The sequence below is a fragment of the Galeopterus variegatus genome, unplaced genomic scaffold (assembly GCF_000696425.1).
Source record: "Galeopterus variegatus unplaced genomic scaffold, G_variegatus-3.0.2 Scaffold1384, whole genome shotgun sequence".
In the NCBI taxonomy this organism is placed as follows: Eukaryota; Metazoa; Chordata; class Mammalia; order Dermoptera; family Cynocephalidae; genus Galeopterus; species Galeopterus variegatus.
The window spans coordinates 317,364-336,598 of NW_007727495.1; the positions used below are offsets into that span (position 1 = coordinate 317,364).

Genomic DNA, 19,235 nt, shown 5'->3' on the forward strand with positions numbered 1-19,235 from the left:
CTTGAAGCCTGCAGAAATGTGGCTTGGGAGCTGGGGTTGGGGTTTGGACTGTGACTGGGGGATCAGGAAGAACAGTTGTTCCCTGCCTCCATGGTCCACTGAACATTTTCTCCAAGTCTCTTCAACAACTTTAGTTGACATGTTAAAATGTCAGTGTAAATGAAAAAATGTAAGAGAAAGCAATGCAAAATCTCATTTGTCAGAATATGAGACATGACAGGCAAAAACAAAAAACAGCAACTTTTTTGTGTGTGCATTTCCCCAGTAACCAGCATTCTGGACCTGACAACACAGCCCTGCCCCAGGCTCATTCCCCTCATATTAGAACAGGGCGGCACCTCTGAAGGCCAATCAAACATAAGATAACAACGAATGAATAGTTCCTGCAAGTGTTGTCAGATGTTTCACAGCCCTGCCCCAGGCTCATTCCCCTCATATTAGAACAGGGCGGCACCTCTGAAGGCCAAGCAAACATAAGATAACAACGAATGAATAGTTCCTGCAAGTGTTGTCAGATGTTCGGTAAATGCAAAGTCCCCCATCTCACAAAGATTTTAAAGTGTGATGAAAGTGCTCCTTTGGAAAGATGACTCTGGAGTGGATGTGTGCTTCTAGAAATAGAGAGAGTTTTGAGAGAATGGCAAGAGTCTTAGCTATGGTGATAAGGCCTTGAACTGGGCTGTTAAAAATGGAAATGGAAAGCAAGACACAGTTGAAAGACACTTGAAAAATCAAAGAACTAAGGTAGTTGATGAAGAGTATGTGGATGGACATCAGTGTGGCCTGTTTTCTGCTCTGTACTGCTCTAGGTCACACACTTGCCTGGTAATCCTACTGAAGCTGCACTCTCCCCACTTCATCTTCCTCAGCTAACTCCAGAGCACACTGCTTTGTGTTCTCTGGATTCCTACCACACAACCGAGCACTTGATGCCATGTCCTATTTTCTTTTTCACTGATTCTCTCCTAGACTTTCATATATCCACTCAATTTTTATCTCTATTGTGCTTACTGCAGTGCTGGGCACACTGGAATAATCCGATATTCTATTACAGACTCACTGATCCCTAACAGAAATCATATTTTTAGAAAAATTCACCTAGAATTTTTCCTTGGTAATTTTTTAAACCTTTTCATCAGTCTGTTTTAGAACAGGTGATGGCTGTCTCTTTTACTCCAATGTCAGCTGCATTAATAACTTTCTAACCAGCCATTCTCCTTTTGGAAAGACAGATTCGTTGTTTAATACCTTATGTCCTTATGTAGGTTTATAGATTTATGTAGCTACTGTATAGGGCTGTCCCATATATGAAAGAATACTCCTTTACAAGTGGTAATTTTATGAGGCATAACAAAGTAGATTCCAAAAACAGGAGTTGGACAGAGTTTGAAATGTGAGACAATGTGGGACAAAGCAGAGCAGACAGTGGGGTCTCAGGGGGCAGGTGTCTCAAGGAGCAGCCTGGGAAACTGAAATGAGTGTGAGGCACACCACGGGAAAGAGGAGGTCAGGCAGGCTTAGGCACTACTTTGATCGCTAATTTTCCTCATTATAGGAAACACTTCTGGCTCCCTTTCCTTTCTATAGAGAGCAAAATTTTCCTTTCAAATATCAGAGAAAAGACCCCATATAGTGAAAGCAATCTTGAACAAGAAGAAAAAGTTGGAGACATCATATTTCCTGACTTCAAGATATGCTATCAAGCTATAGTAACCCAAACAGCATGGTACTGGCTTAAAAACAGACAATTTTACCAATATAATAGAGAGCCCTGAAATAAACCCACACATCTACAGCCAACTGATTTTTAACAAAGGTGCTGAAAACATACAATGGGAAAATCGCAGCCTCTTCAATAAATAGTGCCAGGAAAACTGGATATCCACATGTAGAAGACTGAACAGACCCCTTTTCCTCATCATACACAAAAATCAACTCAAAATGTATCAAAGACCTAAACTGAAGAACCAAAACTATGAAACTACTAGAAGAAAACTTAGGGGAAATGCTACACGAAATGGGAGTGAGCAGTGCTTTTTTGAGCAAGACTACAAAGGCATAGGCAACCAAAGCAAAAATACACAAATGGGACCTCATGAAAATGAAAAGCTTCTGCAAGGGACACTATCAACAAGAAAATATATGGAACTCAAACAACTCAACAGTAAAAAAACAGTCCAATTTAAAAATGGACAAAGGAAATGAACAGACATATCTCAAAAGAGGACATACAAATGCCCACCAGGCATGTGAAAAAATGCTCAACATCACTAATCATCATTCAAATGCAAATTAAAACCACAATGAGATATAATCTCACTCCACTTAGAATGGGTATTTTCAACAAGACAAAAAGTAACAAAAGCTGGTGAGGATGTGGTGAAAAAGGAACTCTCCCACATTGCTGGTGGGAATGTAAATTGGTACAGCCATTGTGGAAAACAGTGTGCAGGTTCCTCAGAGAACTAAAAGTAGATCTATCTAACATGCTGTACCCCACAAATATGTACAAGTAAATGTTAAAATATTTGAATAAAAAAATACTATGGTTAATACTTCTCCCAGAATTTGAACAATGAAAGAACCTAAATGGCAAAAAGTATAAAGAGTTTGCATTTCATTTCTCCCTTCTTTAATTCCTTCATTCTTTCACTGTACTTTTACATAGTGTCCATCAGGGAGCTGTCTCCATTTTAGGGTGCTGTGGATATAAACATGAGAAAGACTTTGGCAAGAAGCTCAAGGTCTAGAGGGAGAACAGATAAGTAACTGAATAACCACAATATATTACTCTAATATGGACACCCCCACAATGCTGCTATCTGGGGCACCTACTAATCTAGATTGGGAAGGGAGTTGTCAGGAAAAAGGTGATATTTGGGTTAAATCCAGAATTATGAGTAGCCATACAAAAACAGAGCTGCATATGTAAATGGCTAAAGTGGGGGAAAGGGGGAAGAGAAAGAACGGAAGAGAGAGACAGAGAAAGAGACAGAGAAAGAGAAAGAGAATGGATGAATATCTTGCATTAAGGAAAGTGCAAGAGGTCTCAAGTGGTTTGAGCACTGGTGTGTGGGTGTGTTCGGGGATGGTGATGATGAAGTATGGAGGAGAGTAGAAAGAGAAGAGATTGGAGTGGCAAGCAGAGGTGAAAACACAATGGGCGGACGTTAAAAAGCATGAACATTTAGCAAAATTATGGAAAGGTTATAAACTGGGGACAGAAACAATTAGACTTGGGAAGATTACTCTGACCATCCTAGAGAACAGTTCTGAACAAGCAAGACCAGCGGCAGAGAGACCTCTGAAATGGAGATGGAAAGAAGGTAAAATTTAAGTCCCATTAAAACGGTAAAACTCAGTGACAGTGTGGGGAGAAGATAAGAGTGACTTCCAGGTTTGTAAATGGTAGGACTATTGTAGGAGGAGAGGGGTAGGAGTAGACGGTAGGGAGGAGCTGATGAATTTAGTTTAGGATATGTTGAGTTTGAGATGCCCAGAAGTTATTAGATATACATGTAGGTCCAGAGGTCAGGGTAGAGGACAGCAATGAAGATAAAACTTTGGGAATCATGAGGGTAAGTGGTACATAGGTCCTCTCTAGAAGAGCACCAAGGATTGGAAGAGAAGGGTTACTGAAGATGGCTTTCTTGGCCATGCAGAAGAAGAAATGGCTAGAGAGACCAGTCCCCTGAAAACCAAAGGAAGAGAGGATTTCACAGTGGTGTCAAACGCACAGGTTGAGTACCATAAAGACTGAATATGTGTCTACTTAGAATGTAGCAATAAGGCAGTCACTGCTACGTTCGTTGGGAGATGTTTTGTGAAATGGTGGAGACTGAAGCCATATCACCAGGATTGACGAGAGACTAGGAAGTGACGGGTGGTTTAAGAAGCATGGGGGTACAGAGATGGGAAGAGAAGAATGCCAGGTGTTGGAAGATGTGTGGTAGATTGTTTTGTTACTGTTAAAATCATTTTGCTAAAACTGAACCTATCACAGATTCTAGACTATAGCAGGCATTCAATAAATACTGAATTATCCTTTTTTTTTTGGCAGCTGGCTGTTATGGGGATCCGAACCCGTGCTGTGACCTTGGTGTTACAAGACTGTGCTCTAACCAAGTAAACTAACCGGCTGGCCCTGAATTATCCATTTAAAAGCCTTTATAAGTTTTTTTTCCCATAAATAATTCCTCCATAAATTACCTGATGCATTTTTCCTCTTTGTGTGTTCATATTGCCAAAGATCTACTCTCTACAAGAAATGTTAGAAGTCTCATGCTGAATTTTGCTTTATAAAAATATTTTCTGCTTCAAGATTAGATAAGCCCTAGCATTTTTTGAAAATAGTTTATCACCAGTCCCTGCCTAGTTAATGGGTATACCACACAATTTCATTTAAAAGGATGACGAAAAGTAATAACTACCATTAAGCAACTTTAGCAATCAAACAACAACATATTCAATATTTTACCCTAATGATACTAGATCATTATTTCAGTAGTAACTGATATAATCATCCATCTATTTCTCAAACTTTCTCTTGGTAACTTCCTCAGTTTACAAAATTTGTTCTCCAGCATTAAACTTGAATGAGGTAAGTTCCAAAAACTTAAATTAGTCAACCCATAAAGTAACTAGGAAAAGCAAAGGAATCGCTTTGAAAATTAAATTATTTTTATTATCCAAAATTGCCGAAAAATGCTCTCCAAATCTGACACTGGAATCAAAAAATAAAGGTATCAAGTTTCAAAGGAAAGAAAGAAACGTTTGGAAATCAGCTGCCTTCCCTTAGCTCTCATAATCTTTTCACTGTAGTAGTTATCAAAACAGCATTTGAGGCTCGCACTTAGCACCAGGAATAAGAGCATTTTGCCTTTTCCTTCTACTGTTTCAAGAAATGGTTAAGAAAGGCACATGCAATGATCCATTTCTTGGTCTACTTTGCAGCTTGGTCTCATTCAGAACAGATTTTCATAGAGCCCAGGAGTAAGAACCCCTTCAACCAGCATCTAATCTGGGACAGATGGACTAAACGTCACATTTCCCCACAAAGCTGCCATGTGACCAGGTAGCTTGGCCCCTGTCCCTGAGGTAAACAGGCTGATCTGTCAATTAGGCAGCTGCCTGAAAAGTCATTACTTTAATCGCTTATCTCTGGAAGCCTTTCCCTCCAGCCCCAGAAGTGCCAGCTCCCGCTGTCAGGGCTGTGGGAACAGAATGTGCTGGCACCAACGGACCACGGCAGATTCAGCAGGGGACTCACCCAAGCTGGGAGTCGGTGAAAGTGCTCCTCTCCGTGAGCACATTGCCACTCCCCGCCGCTGCCACCTGGCCCACGGTCAGGAGCGCTCTCCTCCCGCTGGCCTCGTTGGTGGCGCTGGGCCCGGCGTCCCTCAGCGTGCGGGTGCTGTGGAAGGAGCTCTGCTGCCAGGAGCTCCGAGCGGCCCTGTTCTGAGGGACGGCCTGCAGGGGCCCCAGGGGCCTGCCCTGCCCGAAGGTCAGGTAGTTCTCCTTCTCCAACAGGTTGCCCAAGCTGTGACTGGTCCCCGGCCTGGGGTACGTGCGCACGGCCGGGCTGACAGGGACACCGTCAAACACGGTGTCGTTCCCAGCGCCGTGCTGGTACTGTCTGTGGTAGGTGTCGTAGCGGCGCTGTCTGCTCACGGCGGTGGCGTGGTTGAAGCCCACGATTTCCGAGCGCGCGTATCTGGGCGGCATGAGCAGGGCCGAGCGCCTGCTCTCCTGGTGGCGCAGGGCGGAGCCCGCCTGGCTCCTCTGGCTGTGGTGGTCGCCCTGTGCGTGCGCGTGCGCGAACTGCGCCCTCTCGGGGCTGCTGTCCGGGGAGATCTCCAGTCTCCTCAGCGGCTGCCGCCAGGCCCTTTCTTCCACAGACTTCTGCGAACTGTACTGGGCTGTCCCCCTCCCCCAGCGACTTTCATAAGTGGCAGTTGTGCCAGGCTGCAGGAGAGAGAAATACAGTTTAATCGAGTCATAACTCAGTTTTCCTCTTTGCTGAAGACTAACTGCTCAAGATGGGACTACCAAACAAGATGACCATCTCTCTGAATCACATGGAGAAGTTGGCCCCCTCCTAGATAAAGTCTCTCTCTCTCTCTCTTTTTTTTTTTTGACTGGTAAGGGGATCTCAACCCTCGTACGGTGTCATCCGCGCCACGCTCAGCCAGTGAGCGCACCGGCCATCCCTATATAGGATCTGAACCGGCCATCCCTATATAGGATCCGAACCCGCGGCTTCGGTGCTACCAGCACCGCACTCTGCCCAGTGAGCCACGGGGTTGGCCCTGGATAAAGTCTTTTTGAAGGAGACTTGGCTGACTTGAATCATATTTATTTGCACTATGATTTAATACTGTTTAAAGGTCTCAGTTTTCCATGGCTTCCACACAAAATCAATTTTCTTAAAATTCATTTAGGAAATGAGAATATTTGGGAAAGGCCAACATGAAAAAATAATCTAAGAAAGTTTGAAAATGTTTTCACAGTAATCTGACACTTAGGATTACATTCTTTGATATCCTACCTTTAGCATGTCATAGGTTTTAGTAACAGGGGAACGTCCACCAACAAAATCATTTTCAACCAGGTGTAGGTTGTAGACATACTCAGGAACACTGCTGGTTCGGTGAAGATTTCCTGCAATCAAGCAATTATTAAAGTAATTCAGAATATAGATGGGCTAATCAACACTTAAAGATTGTATAACAACTGTATACTAAACTTTTCAATTTAAGTAATTAAGGACAGTAATGAGTATTCAATTTATATTAGCATTTTTAAATGCTGGTTTAACACCACTCTTGGATATGGCAAATGATCAAAGGTTATCAAAACATTCTCTACAAGCTTTTCAAAATGAAAGTCAAATTGAAAAAAAAAAAAAAAAGAAAAGACGGAAGAGGGATTCACAAAAATCCAAAAATGTTTAGTTGTTACAATGCTGAAGAATTTGGGAATCCCTCATTGGTTTTGGTGGTCTGTACTATAAAGTCCAGTTTCTCAAGACAGAGGAGAACTCTGTTCCCAGGACAGGAACTCTGACGCTTTGTGTAATAAGTAGGTGTAGGCAATAAATATAAGGGTGACTCAGCATTACTAGATAATCCAGCTTGTATAAACAAGGTGGTCCAAGAAAACATGGATCAACTTAAGGCCAAGGCTGAAGTTGAGGTATTTGGCAATGTGAGAGCTAGGCAGCACAGGTAATCAACCTCTGTGCTAAAATGATTGCTTTTGTGGAATCACCTGGTTCTCTTGTTTGGTGCTCATGCAAACACTGAGAGGAGGTAACCCTTTGTGCTCAGTTCTGTGGCGCCACAGGGATTCTCAGCTGATGCGAGTCTCGTACCTCTTAAATAAATACTCTTCTTTGGGGCCTCCTTTTATCCTTCTCAGCTTTTTTACCTCCTCCTTTTCCAATCTCTTATTGCCTTAACCCCCCCAAAATAAATAAATAAAATAAAAAGCGCTAACCAAAATATTCAAAGATCTCCAAAACCTAGGTTATTTCGAGTTCTCTAATTTTAACCCAAACTTCTTTTTCTGTCATGTAGCATTCTTTCAGAAATCTGAGACGGAAAAAATATGCAATTAACTCTTCTAGGTTTCCGAGTCTCATGAAAGATTTTGAGAATAAAACCACACAGGCAGTCCCTTTTCAATAAGATTGGAACATACCAACATACTTAACATACTTTTCCAATAAACTATCATAAAGTCAAAATTTCAAAAGACTAACAATACATTCACAAGTTATTCTGGGAAGGAAGGGGAATGGAGGTTGTTGTTGCCAGAGAGCTAAAAAGTCTGAATCTATCCCAAATTATGTTTGTACATGTGTCCTTATTTCCTGGAGCCAAACAATCTGGCTGGGAAGCAATTTTTAGACCACACAGGGTCCTGGGGGGTGGGGGGTGGGGTAGGCAGCTGCAGGCTTGTAACTGTTACCCTGAAGCTGGTCTCTGCTGTTTGCAAAGTGGCTATTCTGAAATCAAAACCCTGGACGTTTCTGGTAGCTGCACATCACTGGAAACACCTCATAGAGTAACTCTGTGGTTTTGCTTTACTCACAGGACTATTTGTTAGATCTGTGGGAAGGAACCACAAGACAGATGGTAAAAGTATGAAAGATGTAACAATTTTTTTTTTTAAAACCTTAGGTGTCGGCACAGATCTTACTGTTCTTGAGAGTGATAGCTTAGGATGAATATGATTTGAACACTCCATATTAGAGAGGGTATCAGAAATTGGGAAAGAGGCAGATCCACCTACTCTAAAAATGGCCCTAAAGTAAATTGCTTAAAGAAATAAAATCACCAGAGATTGTTGGTGGGGACTTGTTGAGGTTGCTATCAGTATGTCCGTATTCAAGTGGAGATAAAAGCCTGAATAAAAGAATCACAGAACTGTGGCTTAAGCCAAACCTTAGGTGTCGGCACAGATCTTACTGTTCTTGAGAGTGATAGCTTAGGATGAATATGATTTGAACACTCCATATTAGAGAGGGTATCAGAAATTGGGAAAGAGGCAGATCCACCTATTCTAAAAATGGCCCTAAAGTAAATTGCTTAAAGAAATAAAATCACCAGAGATTGTTGGTGGGGATTTGTTGAGGTTGCTATCAGTATGTCCGTATTCAAGTGGAGATAAAAGCCTGAATAAAAGAATCACAGAACTGTGGCTTAAGCCTCAGTTCTTTTCAAAAGAGGATCTTTAAGATAAATATTGACTGAAGCTTTAGAGATGACCCTGATGGGCAGTGGAAGAAATCACAACATAGGAAATTCCTTGAATTAAAATTTATTGACTTTAAATAAATTTGCCTAATGTTATAGTAATAAAAAAAAAACAAACCCTTTACAATGTTATTTTTAAAAAAACCGAAAAAACCAAAAACCAACCAAACTCTGGAGGGATTATCATCATAGTTTTTAATATGAGGACCAAAAACAATCATTCTCTCTTTCCTCTAGAACCTTAACCTGGACATATAAATTTAGTTCTTTATTTGCTGATATAAGTTCTTATAAGGAAGCTTCTTCTTCAGTTTTCAGATGAATGAACTGAGACTGGTTTAATGATTCCTAAAAAAACTACAAGGTAGTTGGTAACAGGGGGTAAAAATAAGGTTGGATTTTTAAACCATGGGCTCTCTTCCTGTGGAATATACATACAAGAAAAGATGTAATTCCTGATATTCAACCTGCAGGCTGGCACAATCAGTGGTTTCTTTGGTTAAAAGGTCAATCTCAAACAACAAATAATGGAGATTAATTTGCCTAGGCAGTCATGAGTTTGAGATCATTATTATGGATTAAAGTTGAATTAGCATCTGTGTTCAAAGATTTTAAAGAAATTTTAGACTGGGCAGAATTTTTTAAAAAGGTAAATACTATTCAGGATGGAAACTAATCTGTTTAAGGCAAGTCATTATTTTCTGTTCAACCACAGAATAAAACATATGATTGTTGAACATATAAAATAACCCAGCCATATCCTTCTCTGAAAATAGGAACAAGAAAGCAAACAAAAACATTTTACATACAGGTGCATCCTCCTTTAAATAAATCCAACTTGAAAATTTCCCAGAAACTTTCCAGATTTTCTTACACTGAAAATTAAGGTGTGACTCTATTTCAAAAAATTTGTTTACTTCAAAAAAGGAGGTAGGTCTCTTCCCTAAGTCGAAGAAATCTGTAGACTTGGTCTAGAGACTCCACTCTATTTTCTGTATCTCTGGACAAATAAATCACTTAGATGCCTCAGTTTCCCATAATTCCAGCTGCTAACAGGATTGCTGGGAGAAAGGTTTACCTGAGAAGGCATACATTCATATGTTTTCAAAATTGTAAAGTGACAGGGTTCGGGACATGCTACCCCAAGATATGGCACCTTGGCATTTGAGGCAACAGCAGAAGCAGGAAGGTCACTCTCACCTTCCCCTAATCCCTTCTCCCCCGGAACAGGCCATATAAAATCAAGCTGACCTTCCCCTGAAAGAGTTTATGAAATTCATTCCAGAAGGGTTCTCCCTATACCAGGAGGAAAGGCGTGTCACACAGGAAGAATCTGAACAAGCAGGCCTTGCTAAGTTCCCCCCAATTTATTACCATTAGATCATGCCCCCCTTTGTCTAGTCGTATTTCTGCATGACTGTCCATAAAAATACAAGTTTTCTCTGTTTCTTCCTTTCTGAAGGTTCCCATGTCACACAAAACTTAAATAAATTTGTATGCTTTTCTCCTGCTAAGCTGTCTCTTGTTATAGGGGTCTCAGCCATAAACCTAGCAATGGATGAGGGTAGAAATCTTTTCTCCCCTACAAAAGCAATATGTAAAAATGAGATATGGTTTTAAAACAGAATTTAGGTCACAAAAATTTTTCACACTTTTTCATGAATTAATCTGTTCTAGAGGGGGGATAAACTAGTGTGGATGCTTTAATTTCTACTGTGTCGTAGCTCAGAGCTTTATTCTGCTAAGATTATCAGTGATGCTGAATTTGATTTACTCATTGTTTTTCATTGACCCAGCCACCGAGGATCATGATGATATTATTGTGAGTCTTCCAGCCATTCATCTCACCTGCACAGTGCATAATGTGTGCTTTGATGTTTCCTAAAGGTGATGGTTTACTAGATAGAGAATGCTTAAAATTAGTATTGACTCAGGCAACACTAGCTAAATCTTTTCTTCTAAGAACACCATGGAAATTTTATGGAGCCCACTTTAAGGGAAATGAAATACATAGCTGCAGAGCAACTTTAAACTCTACCCTCTTCAAATAACAAGCAATTTAGATCAAAGCAATTGTGGGGTTGGGGGTAATGGTGAGGGGGGTCTGTTTTGATGGTGGAAAGAATCCAGATTGCCCAGAAGATTGCAGAGGTGTAGACCTCACAAGATAATGTAATTTTCTCTCTTTCCTGTTCTGAACATTCTCCTGAATATGATCCCTAAGAAGCTGTTAGGGGGAAAATATCTTTGTTTCTGGTCATCTATGCAAGGTTAAAAATACTAAAGTGATTTCCATAATCACAGTTTTGTGAACAGCTTTACTACCTAATTGGTTAAATTTAATAGGTTTATGAAATCAAATTGACAAGCCTCTATTGCAACTCCATTACCTAGGCATATTTTTAAAAAATCTACTATAGCTTCCCATATGGTAAGTAGGTGATAGACAATTACTAATGAAACAAACAAAACATTTATATAACCTTCTTCTATTGGAGAGGAAAGGGGAGCACTTACATTCACAAAAGCATCTTTTTTTGAACCTTCTAGCACTCCCTGACCATGGTTAAAAGAGTCATTTGATTTACACTGAGCTCTAAAAGGAGGAATTCTGTAGAGATATAGGAAGAAGTTACTATGAAAACAGGTCGGATTAAATGTATGCATAGAAATCAGCATGTGTTCACTACTGGTATTGATTTAAATGCCACATGTAATTGTGCTAACAACCAAGAGCAGTTGTCCTCACAGTGTGGTCTTTTCGGTGGAAAGAGAGCCTGAAAGTCTAAAATCTGTCATCTTCCAACATTTGGTCTTTCTACAGCAACCTCTGGATAGCAACAGCTCTCATTTTCTGCAAATCTTAAAAAGATTTAAATTCTATCATTAGAGTAAAGTGGTGTGCATGCTTTCACAGGTGAAATATGGCATCTTGAAACCTAAGGAGGACTTTGTATAGGAATTCAGATTTAAATGGCTTCTTAAAGTCATTTACTAACAAAAGTAGGAACTTAAAAGAAAACAGGAAATATGTTAGGACTCATCAAAGATCATATGTCAGTATGCTTGAGCTGGAAAGGATTTTTTGTTTGCATATGTTGACATATGACATAGGATTCATTTCTCTGGACTTATATTTTTTAAAAAGTACTTCTTTTATCCTCTTTTATTCTTACTTTCAAGAAAAACGACCAGATATTTATGGAAATTACAATTGTACATCTTGCATACAGCCCAGGTAAGCATTTGCTCAGGCTGAAAAGTGAATGAAATTTGATGGTTTAAAAAACAATAGTGAAGAATTGTTTTAAAGCAGATCAAAGTCTAATAAAGTTGTGTATTATTGAAAATTTAACAAAAAGTTGTGAAGAAAAACGACCAGATATTTATGGAAATTACAATTGTACATCTTGCATACAGCCCAGGTAAGTATTTGCTCAGGCTGAAAAGTGAATGAAATTTGATGGCTTAAAAAACAATAGTGAAGAATTGTTTTAAAGCAGATCAAAGTCTAATAAAGTTGTGTATTATTGAAAATTTAACAAAAAGTTGTGAAGTGCTGTTCTTTGTGACCAGTTAACACAGCTCACACTTACAAAGTTAAACATGCCAAGGAAAGGCCAGCTCTCCTAGGAAAATGGCCCCCATGCTCCATATGCCAGTGTGTGACTAGCCACTGGCTCTTATCACTCACAAAATATACCAGGCACCAGAAGTCAGGAGTCCCTAAGTGGTTTGAGGACCATTCTTTGATATGTTAGTTTATGGCATTTTGTGGGGCAATCCTCAAATTATTGCTCAAGATAACCACAAAAATACATATAAAACGGGCTTTTTATATTGCAGCTGTCTATGTAATACTCTGTTTTAGGTATCGCAATATGTGATTATAGAATTTGTGATTATAAACTGGTAACTTAGCATACTGGTGAAGTAGTAAATAGACTACTTAGTGTCTACATCTTTGGCAGGAGTGCCAAAGATATCTCATTTGCTGAGATACCTCACAATGACTACTTGTTAAGACTTTAGAACTGCAATGACAAATATGTTATACTCCCAATGACGTAACTAATGGTCAAAAAGGCGAATTTATAGAATTCACAAATAAATTATTTTTTTGCTTTAAAAAACTCATTACAGATTTTCTTTGTAATGACTTTCTAGTCATTATATTCCCCTGCCTCTCACTTGCTTAGGCCTAACCCCTCCCAACTGATTCATCACTGCTATCCCTTCTCTAAATCCACCAAATCTGCCAAATGTATTTTCACAAAAACCCTGCACTTTTCATATTTCTCCCCTGCTGAAACATCTTCTGTGACTCACAATTCTCAATTCTTTAACTTGCATTCAAGATCCCCCTCTACAATATGAGGTGGAGGAGAGGCACGAGGGAAGGCTTCCCATAAGGGGACATAACTGAACTGAGTTTTGAGGGCATGTAAGAGTTAACCCGGTGAAGAGAAGGGAGGGGGTTAGGGGAGGGGTAGGAATACCGAGCAAGATAAATTGCAAGTGTGTGTTTGGTGGGGAGTTGAGGGAGTGGTGATAAGGGATGAGATTTGAGAAGTTACAGGCATCACAAGAAGAACTTGGAATGCTATGTTGAATAAGGATTTAACTCCTGCAGGTAACAGCAAGAAACTGAAAGAATTTAAATATGGAAATGATATGAGATTTTAGAAAGTTCAGTCTAGTAGCTATGTGGAGAATGGATTGAAGTGGGGTTAGATTAAAGCAGGAAGAGGGTTATTTGTCCTTCAATGAAAAAAGGTACAGTAATCAAGATCCCACCCCATGGATGTGTTAGTTTGAGATTTAGGATTCAGGGGAAATAATCTATTAAGCTTCTAATTTCTTCTGGAAATTCTGAAAATCAAGAAACTGCAGAACTTTGATCACTATTGCTTTGGCCAATTAATGCTGTTAAGCCTAAAGTGGATTATCCCAAGAACAGAAATTGTGGATTCTTTTAATGGTAATGATGGGTTGTGTTTTCAAATGCTCAAGGTTCTTTTTTCCAAATATGCATTTGGATCTACGCCTATGTATTGAGTTCAGGAGCTTGTCTCTAGCACTTTAAGAACATTATAATTGCTTTTTATGTCCAATATCCAATCACCATTAATGACATTACATTAAAAAATAGATTTTAAATATTTCTATTTTAAGAGGACCTGAGAGTCTGTTTATTAGTCTAATAAGCCAGGGGAGTGAGGTAGCTCACTCTCATAGAAAAACTAGGTTTTCTCCTAACTTATTGTCTATTCCCACCTGCATTCCTGCCTTTCACAGTTTGTTTACTTCCCCAGGAGGAATATGTTATTTTTGTCTTCAAACATTTATATACATGCACAAAATAGCTAGAGTCCAACATTTATCTCAGAATTGTATAATTTAAAATTCTTGACTGTCATCTGTCATGGAATCAAATGATCTTATTATAGGCCATATTAATCAAGTCTGATTCCAGAGGTTTTAGTAACATATTTATTATATTTAATTACTATCACAAATAGGTTGCCAATAATATGCTTGTCCTTGCAGAGAAAATAAATCAAAACTTCAAATATTTTTTTTGATTAGACTAGATATTCAATTTTAGTGTAAAATCTATGTTATACTATCTGAAGATAAAATAATGTATGTATAGTCTTATTTTGCTACACAAGAAAAAATTGTTAAGCTGATATCCAAAATGATATTTTAGGAAAATGAGCCAATGTGAACAACAAACACTTAGAATCTCTAATTCAAGTGAACTATCTTCTGTTCCCACGACTGCAGAACCACTAAATAACATGAATGGAGTCTTCTAAAAGACTGAACAGTCTTCTCTTGAAGGTAATTTCCTTCATCTTCTCTGTGACACATAGAACAATGTACTTCTATAACCAAATTCTGTTATTCTGGGTCTTTGTGGTTTCTTACAGTTCCATTGATTCTGAAGCATCCTTATCACACCTTCATTCAAAACCTCACCCACAAAAGATGTGTTCTCATCATTTCTTGGGATGTGAAGTTTATTTTTGGTTAACCATTTTGTTATTTTTTGATCACCATTTTGTTAACATTCTATTTCATTTGACTAATTATAATCAGAATTATTTCTCAAATAAACCCACACACTTTTTTTTGTACTTACTGCACTGAATCTGCTAGACACTGAACAAAAAGTAGCCCATGGGCTATATTAGGTAGACATGGAAGTACATTAAATGCAGTGGCGCTACTGACACTTTACCTCAGAGCCGGAGGGACAAGTCCCTGTCACCCCACCATTTAACACATGTTCCCTTTCCTAATCCCTCCTACTTTCGGAATGACTAGTCAACTCATTCCCAGAACTGCTTCATTCCTGGAATTCCTTTTTGGCAAACAAAGAATTCATACAGAATTTGAATAATGTCTAACTTTATTTTTCCAATAGCACCTATTAACTGCCTTTTTTGCTACTCTGGGTCAACTTCAGAATTCATGCTGATCTCAGATATTCAAAGTGGCTTCAGCAGAGAATCCATCTAAGTAAATAGTATGCCTCAAGTTTTTATGGTGGATTTCCAAAAAACTTGTAAATTGCATTAGGATGTTGTTCATTGCGTTTTATATGCATTACATATTATAATTTAAAACATAACTTTCTTCCTATTTAGGAACCCAGGGGGAACTGTGTAATAAATAAAGCAGTACTTTTAAGGCAAGTGTAATAAATAGGATATGAACACTTTTAGTTTTTCCTTCAGCTAATACCTGCAGTTCTTTTTTTTTTTTCCTTTGGTGGCTGTCAGGTGCTGGGATCCAAACTCCTGACCTCAGTGTTATAACACCACACTCTAACCAACTGAGCTAATCAGCCAGCTCATACTTGCAATTCTTAAATGTATTCTCTGTAACTTTTATAAAAGGATTTTAAAAATTTGCTTCAATACAGACTCATTTCACAATGTTGCCAGGCTCTTCTCAGCACCCTCCACTCCCAAAGAGTTACAGCCTACTTTCAAATGTTCAGCCCAGTTTAAAATAACACCGAAAGTTATTGAGTGATTTACAATGAAAACCATCCACGCATACTAAGGCATTAGAAAGAAGTCAAAGGGTTAAAGACCCTTGCAAGGCATTTATCAACAAATCAGCCACATTTATCTCATCTCTGTTTTCAGCAGATTATCTGCTGCCTCAACCTTACAGGTATGTCAACAATTCAGAATTCTCCAGGGCCCTGGAGCTAAGGGCAGTTAACACCAGGGTCATTTCTTCCCAGAATTTCTTGTGTTGATACAGGATTCTTTCCAGACCAGCACTGTTTCAACAATTGCTTGTCTGTTTCAACTTCAGAAACAGGATAGTAATACGGAAATAATACAAACAATACTCACAGCCATCATGAGCCCTCAGACCTTTTCAAAGAACTTTAATTAAACATCATATACAAACTACCCCTGGTAATTGTTTCATGGCATGTTAATGTTAAATTTCTTTGAAGCTGATTTCCTTTTTGAGCTTCAGAAAGCTGAGGCTTCAATGTAGGCATTGTTTGCTGCCTTCTCTCTCTGCCTGATTTGTACTTCTATGTAGGCTGTAGAGCATATTTCGGCTTGCTGGGAAGCTGCTGTTGTAATCAAAATATTTCAAACACTTTGTTCCTTAGTTCGAAGAGCCACTGTAGTTTCCCTAAACTTTACAGCAGAAACACCAAGATAGAGACCTTTGTTCTACCGTGTCAATTCTGCAAACTATGAAATTTTCATGCTCTTCCCTCCTAGGATGCTCTTTCCCAACCACCTCCCTATATCCAATTCTACTGAATTTTTGAGATCGAAAATCTCAATTCTTCAATGAAGCTTTCCAAAATTCCCTTCAGCTAGGAGTAACTTACACTTCTAAACTTTGTAATGTGTTAGTTGTTCTTATTTTGGATCACTTACTACTTAGTACTTTTATTTGGTACTGCATTTTTCTACAGGGAGGCTTCCTTCTTCAGATTTTAAACTTCTTGCTTTAAAGCAAGCAGAGTCTGTGTGTTCAATTTAGCACTTGCGCTGTGCCTTGCATGAAGAACATACTCATTTATATGGTTGTTGAATTCACCAAGTAGCTGATGCACTATGTTGCAGGGGAGCACAGATTATGTGTGGGGTTGGGACTAAACTTCCAACCAATATTGACAGACACATACTTCAAATGTGAAATGGATCTTCATATCTATCTCATATAATTGTTTTAGGGATATAATAAAATGCAAACACATGAAGATTCTAGAGCAGAGTCAGGCACATATTGATGCTCCCTTTTCTTCTGTTTATGACTCCATTCTCCACACTTACTGAATAGTTGATGTCTGGTTGTTCTTCCTCAATGGCCATTCTCATAGGACAGGAAAAAACATCTAATATGCATCCTGTGTGTCCCCAAAGCAGAGAAAGCTGGTTTGTTTCCAGTTTAGCACTGGACCTGTGGGTGCACAGACTTAATGAGTGCAATGACTCTGCTGGTCAAAGACTGACCTCAGACATCCTGGAGTCTTTAACCATATTCCTAAATCTAAATTCAGGGTCTTTCCCCCACATACTATTGCCGTTCTGTGTTGTCTAGATTTCCCCACCCTCTCATAACTTCCTCAATTTTATTTAGAGGAAAATGGGAGACGGGCCATGGAAGCTTAGGGTCTAATAAATTCCACTTTGTATTAATAATTTAAAAATTTAATGATATAACTGACAAGTGGCTTAAAAACTCATGTTTGGGAATTTAAATACCAGCTTTGCCACTTACTATCTGTGGGAACTTGAATGTTACTTAACTGCTTAGTTTCTTCATTTGTAAAATGGGGATTAAAATACTTAGCTTACAAGTTTTTAAAAAACATATAAATTAATATGATGAATGCAAATCACGTAACCCAGTGCACATAGTAGGCACTCAGTTACATTAGTTAAAATAATTAAACATCTTATTTTTACCTTTCACATATGTAAATACTGACGGCTTGATCCTTTAGAATGAAACAGTACAGACTCCCAGACTCTGCCGTTTTAAATCTGCAGTCTGGCCTATTAGCATTTTTCCTTTTTCCTAACGGGTCGTATATTCACCACAGAAGCAGTTCAACATGGCCCGAAAGAAACTGATATCTCAACTTAATCGTTCAATTTCTTTCCTCTTTTCCCTATCTTATGCCTATGGTACTTTTATAAGAATAATAATAAAAACACTAAACAACTGAAACAAGATTTAACTGTGTGGCTCTGATCAGGGGAGAAAAGGACACATCGTGTTCCCTAATTTTCACAACTGGTTTGCCATCTTCTTCCCTTTCCACTTCCCTTCATCGATCATTAATACTGCGCGTGTGTGTTTAAATTCCTTTCACCTTGGGGTTTAATTTTTTGGAGAGACCAGCCTTGCACTCCCGCGTGCACGGGGGTGGGGAGGGGAAGCGCCGCTAGCGCTCAAGAGCCAGGCGGGCGGGCGCAGGTAGGTAGGTGGGACTGTTGCCAGCCAGGCCAAAGTCCCCTAACTCCTCCTCCTCCCTGGCGGGGTAGTGTGGTTGTTCCCTGGCCCAAAGCCGCCTACCCAATTTGTTCACTTCCTAGATCAACCACTCGCCACATACACTAGGTGGAGCTCCCCTAAATACCTGGGCGAGGCAGCACAATTCCAATTTATAGGTTGTAGGAGCGCCGGTGCTTCCAGGTTTTTTTTTCCCCCCTAAATATTTATGGGGGTCATGCACTACTTTAAATATCTAATAGAAGCTAAAGGCGCTTTCTCCCAGAAAAATGATCATGCACAGCAAAATTCTGCATAGAATATCAAAGTGCTTATAGACTCCCTAAGCCTCCAGATTAAGTCCCTCGTACCGGCGGGAGTTGGGTACAAGGGGAGTAAGGAAAGGACGTGGTGAAATCTTGGGCTGAATTCTTCAACATAGATATGTATATTTAATATACATAGATACCTATATGGAAAAGATCTGTAAGAAGATGATAAAAAAGAGTGCTTTTTCCAAGTAAGCTGGTCTGAGTCTAGAGGCGCGACGGGTCATACAAAGGTACAGCGAGCAACAGGTGGGCAGAATACCGGGTTCCCGAACCTCCCGAAAACAGCGAGTCGGGCGACCAGCTGAGGGAGGGGCTAGGGGAGGGGGGAGGGGCACGGTGGCGGCGCACGGCGCGGCGGGGGCTTCACTCACCGTTGCCCACGAAGCTCCGGCCCTTCCGGGCCAGGGTCTGCTGCACCTGCTCCTGGATCCGCAGGTTCTTGGCCGCCTGGCTGCTGCGGCCGCTGCTCCCCGCCAGCTTCAGCTTGGCCTCGGTGGGCAGGGCCAAGCTGGAGCTGTCCAGTTGTCCCAGGATCTGCTGGCCCAGGACGGTCCGGATGTAGCCACATTCAGCCGGGGTGCCGGGGGCTGCCATGGGGCCAACAGGACAACGGAGCCGCTCGCCTGCCGCGGGACCAGCGGGGCGAAGCCGC

At 40.0% G+C, this 19,235-nt stretch overlaps 1 protein-coding gene across 1 annotated transcript in view; it reads right to left on the reverse strand.

The window, feature by feature from the left end:
- The window catches only part of PKP2 (plakophilin 2), an 80,153-nt gene extending 60,941 nt beyond the window's left edge, over positions 1-19,212 (reverse strand). The window contains exons 1-3 of the mRNA XM_008576652.1: positions 18,955-19,212; positions 6,548-6,660; positions 5,270-5,964 (exon numbers count right to left, since the gene is read on the reverse strand). Coding sequence (XP_008574874.1) covers positions 5,270-5,964; positions 6,548-6,660; positions 18,955-19,177 — 1,031 coding nt within the window. The 5' untranslated portion in view covers positions 19,178-19,212. The remainder of the gene's footprint in view (positions 1-5,269; positions 5,965-6,547; positions 6,661-18,954) is intronic.
- Between the last annotated feature and the right edge of the window lie 23 nt (positions 19,213-19,235).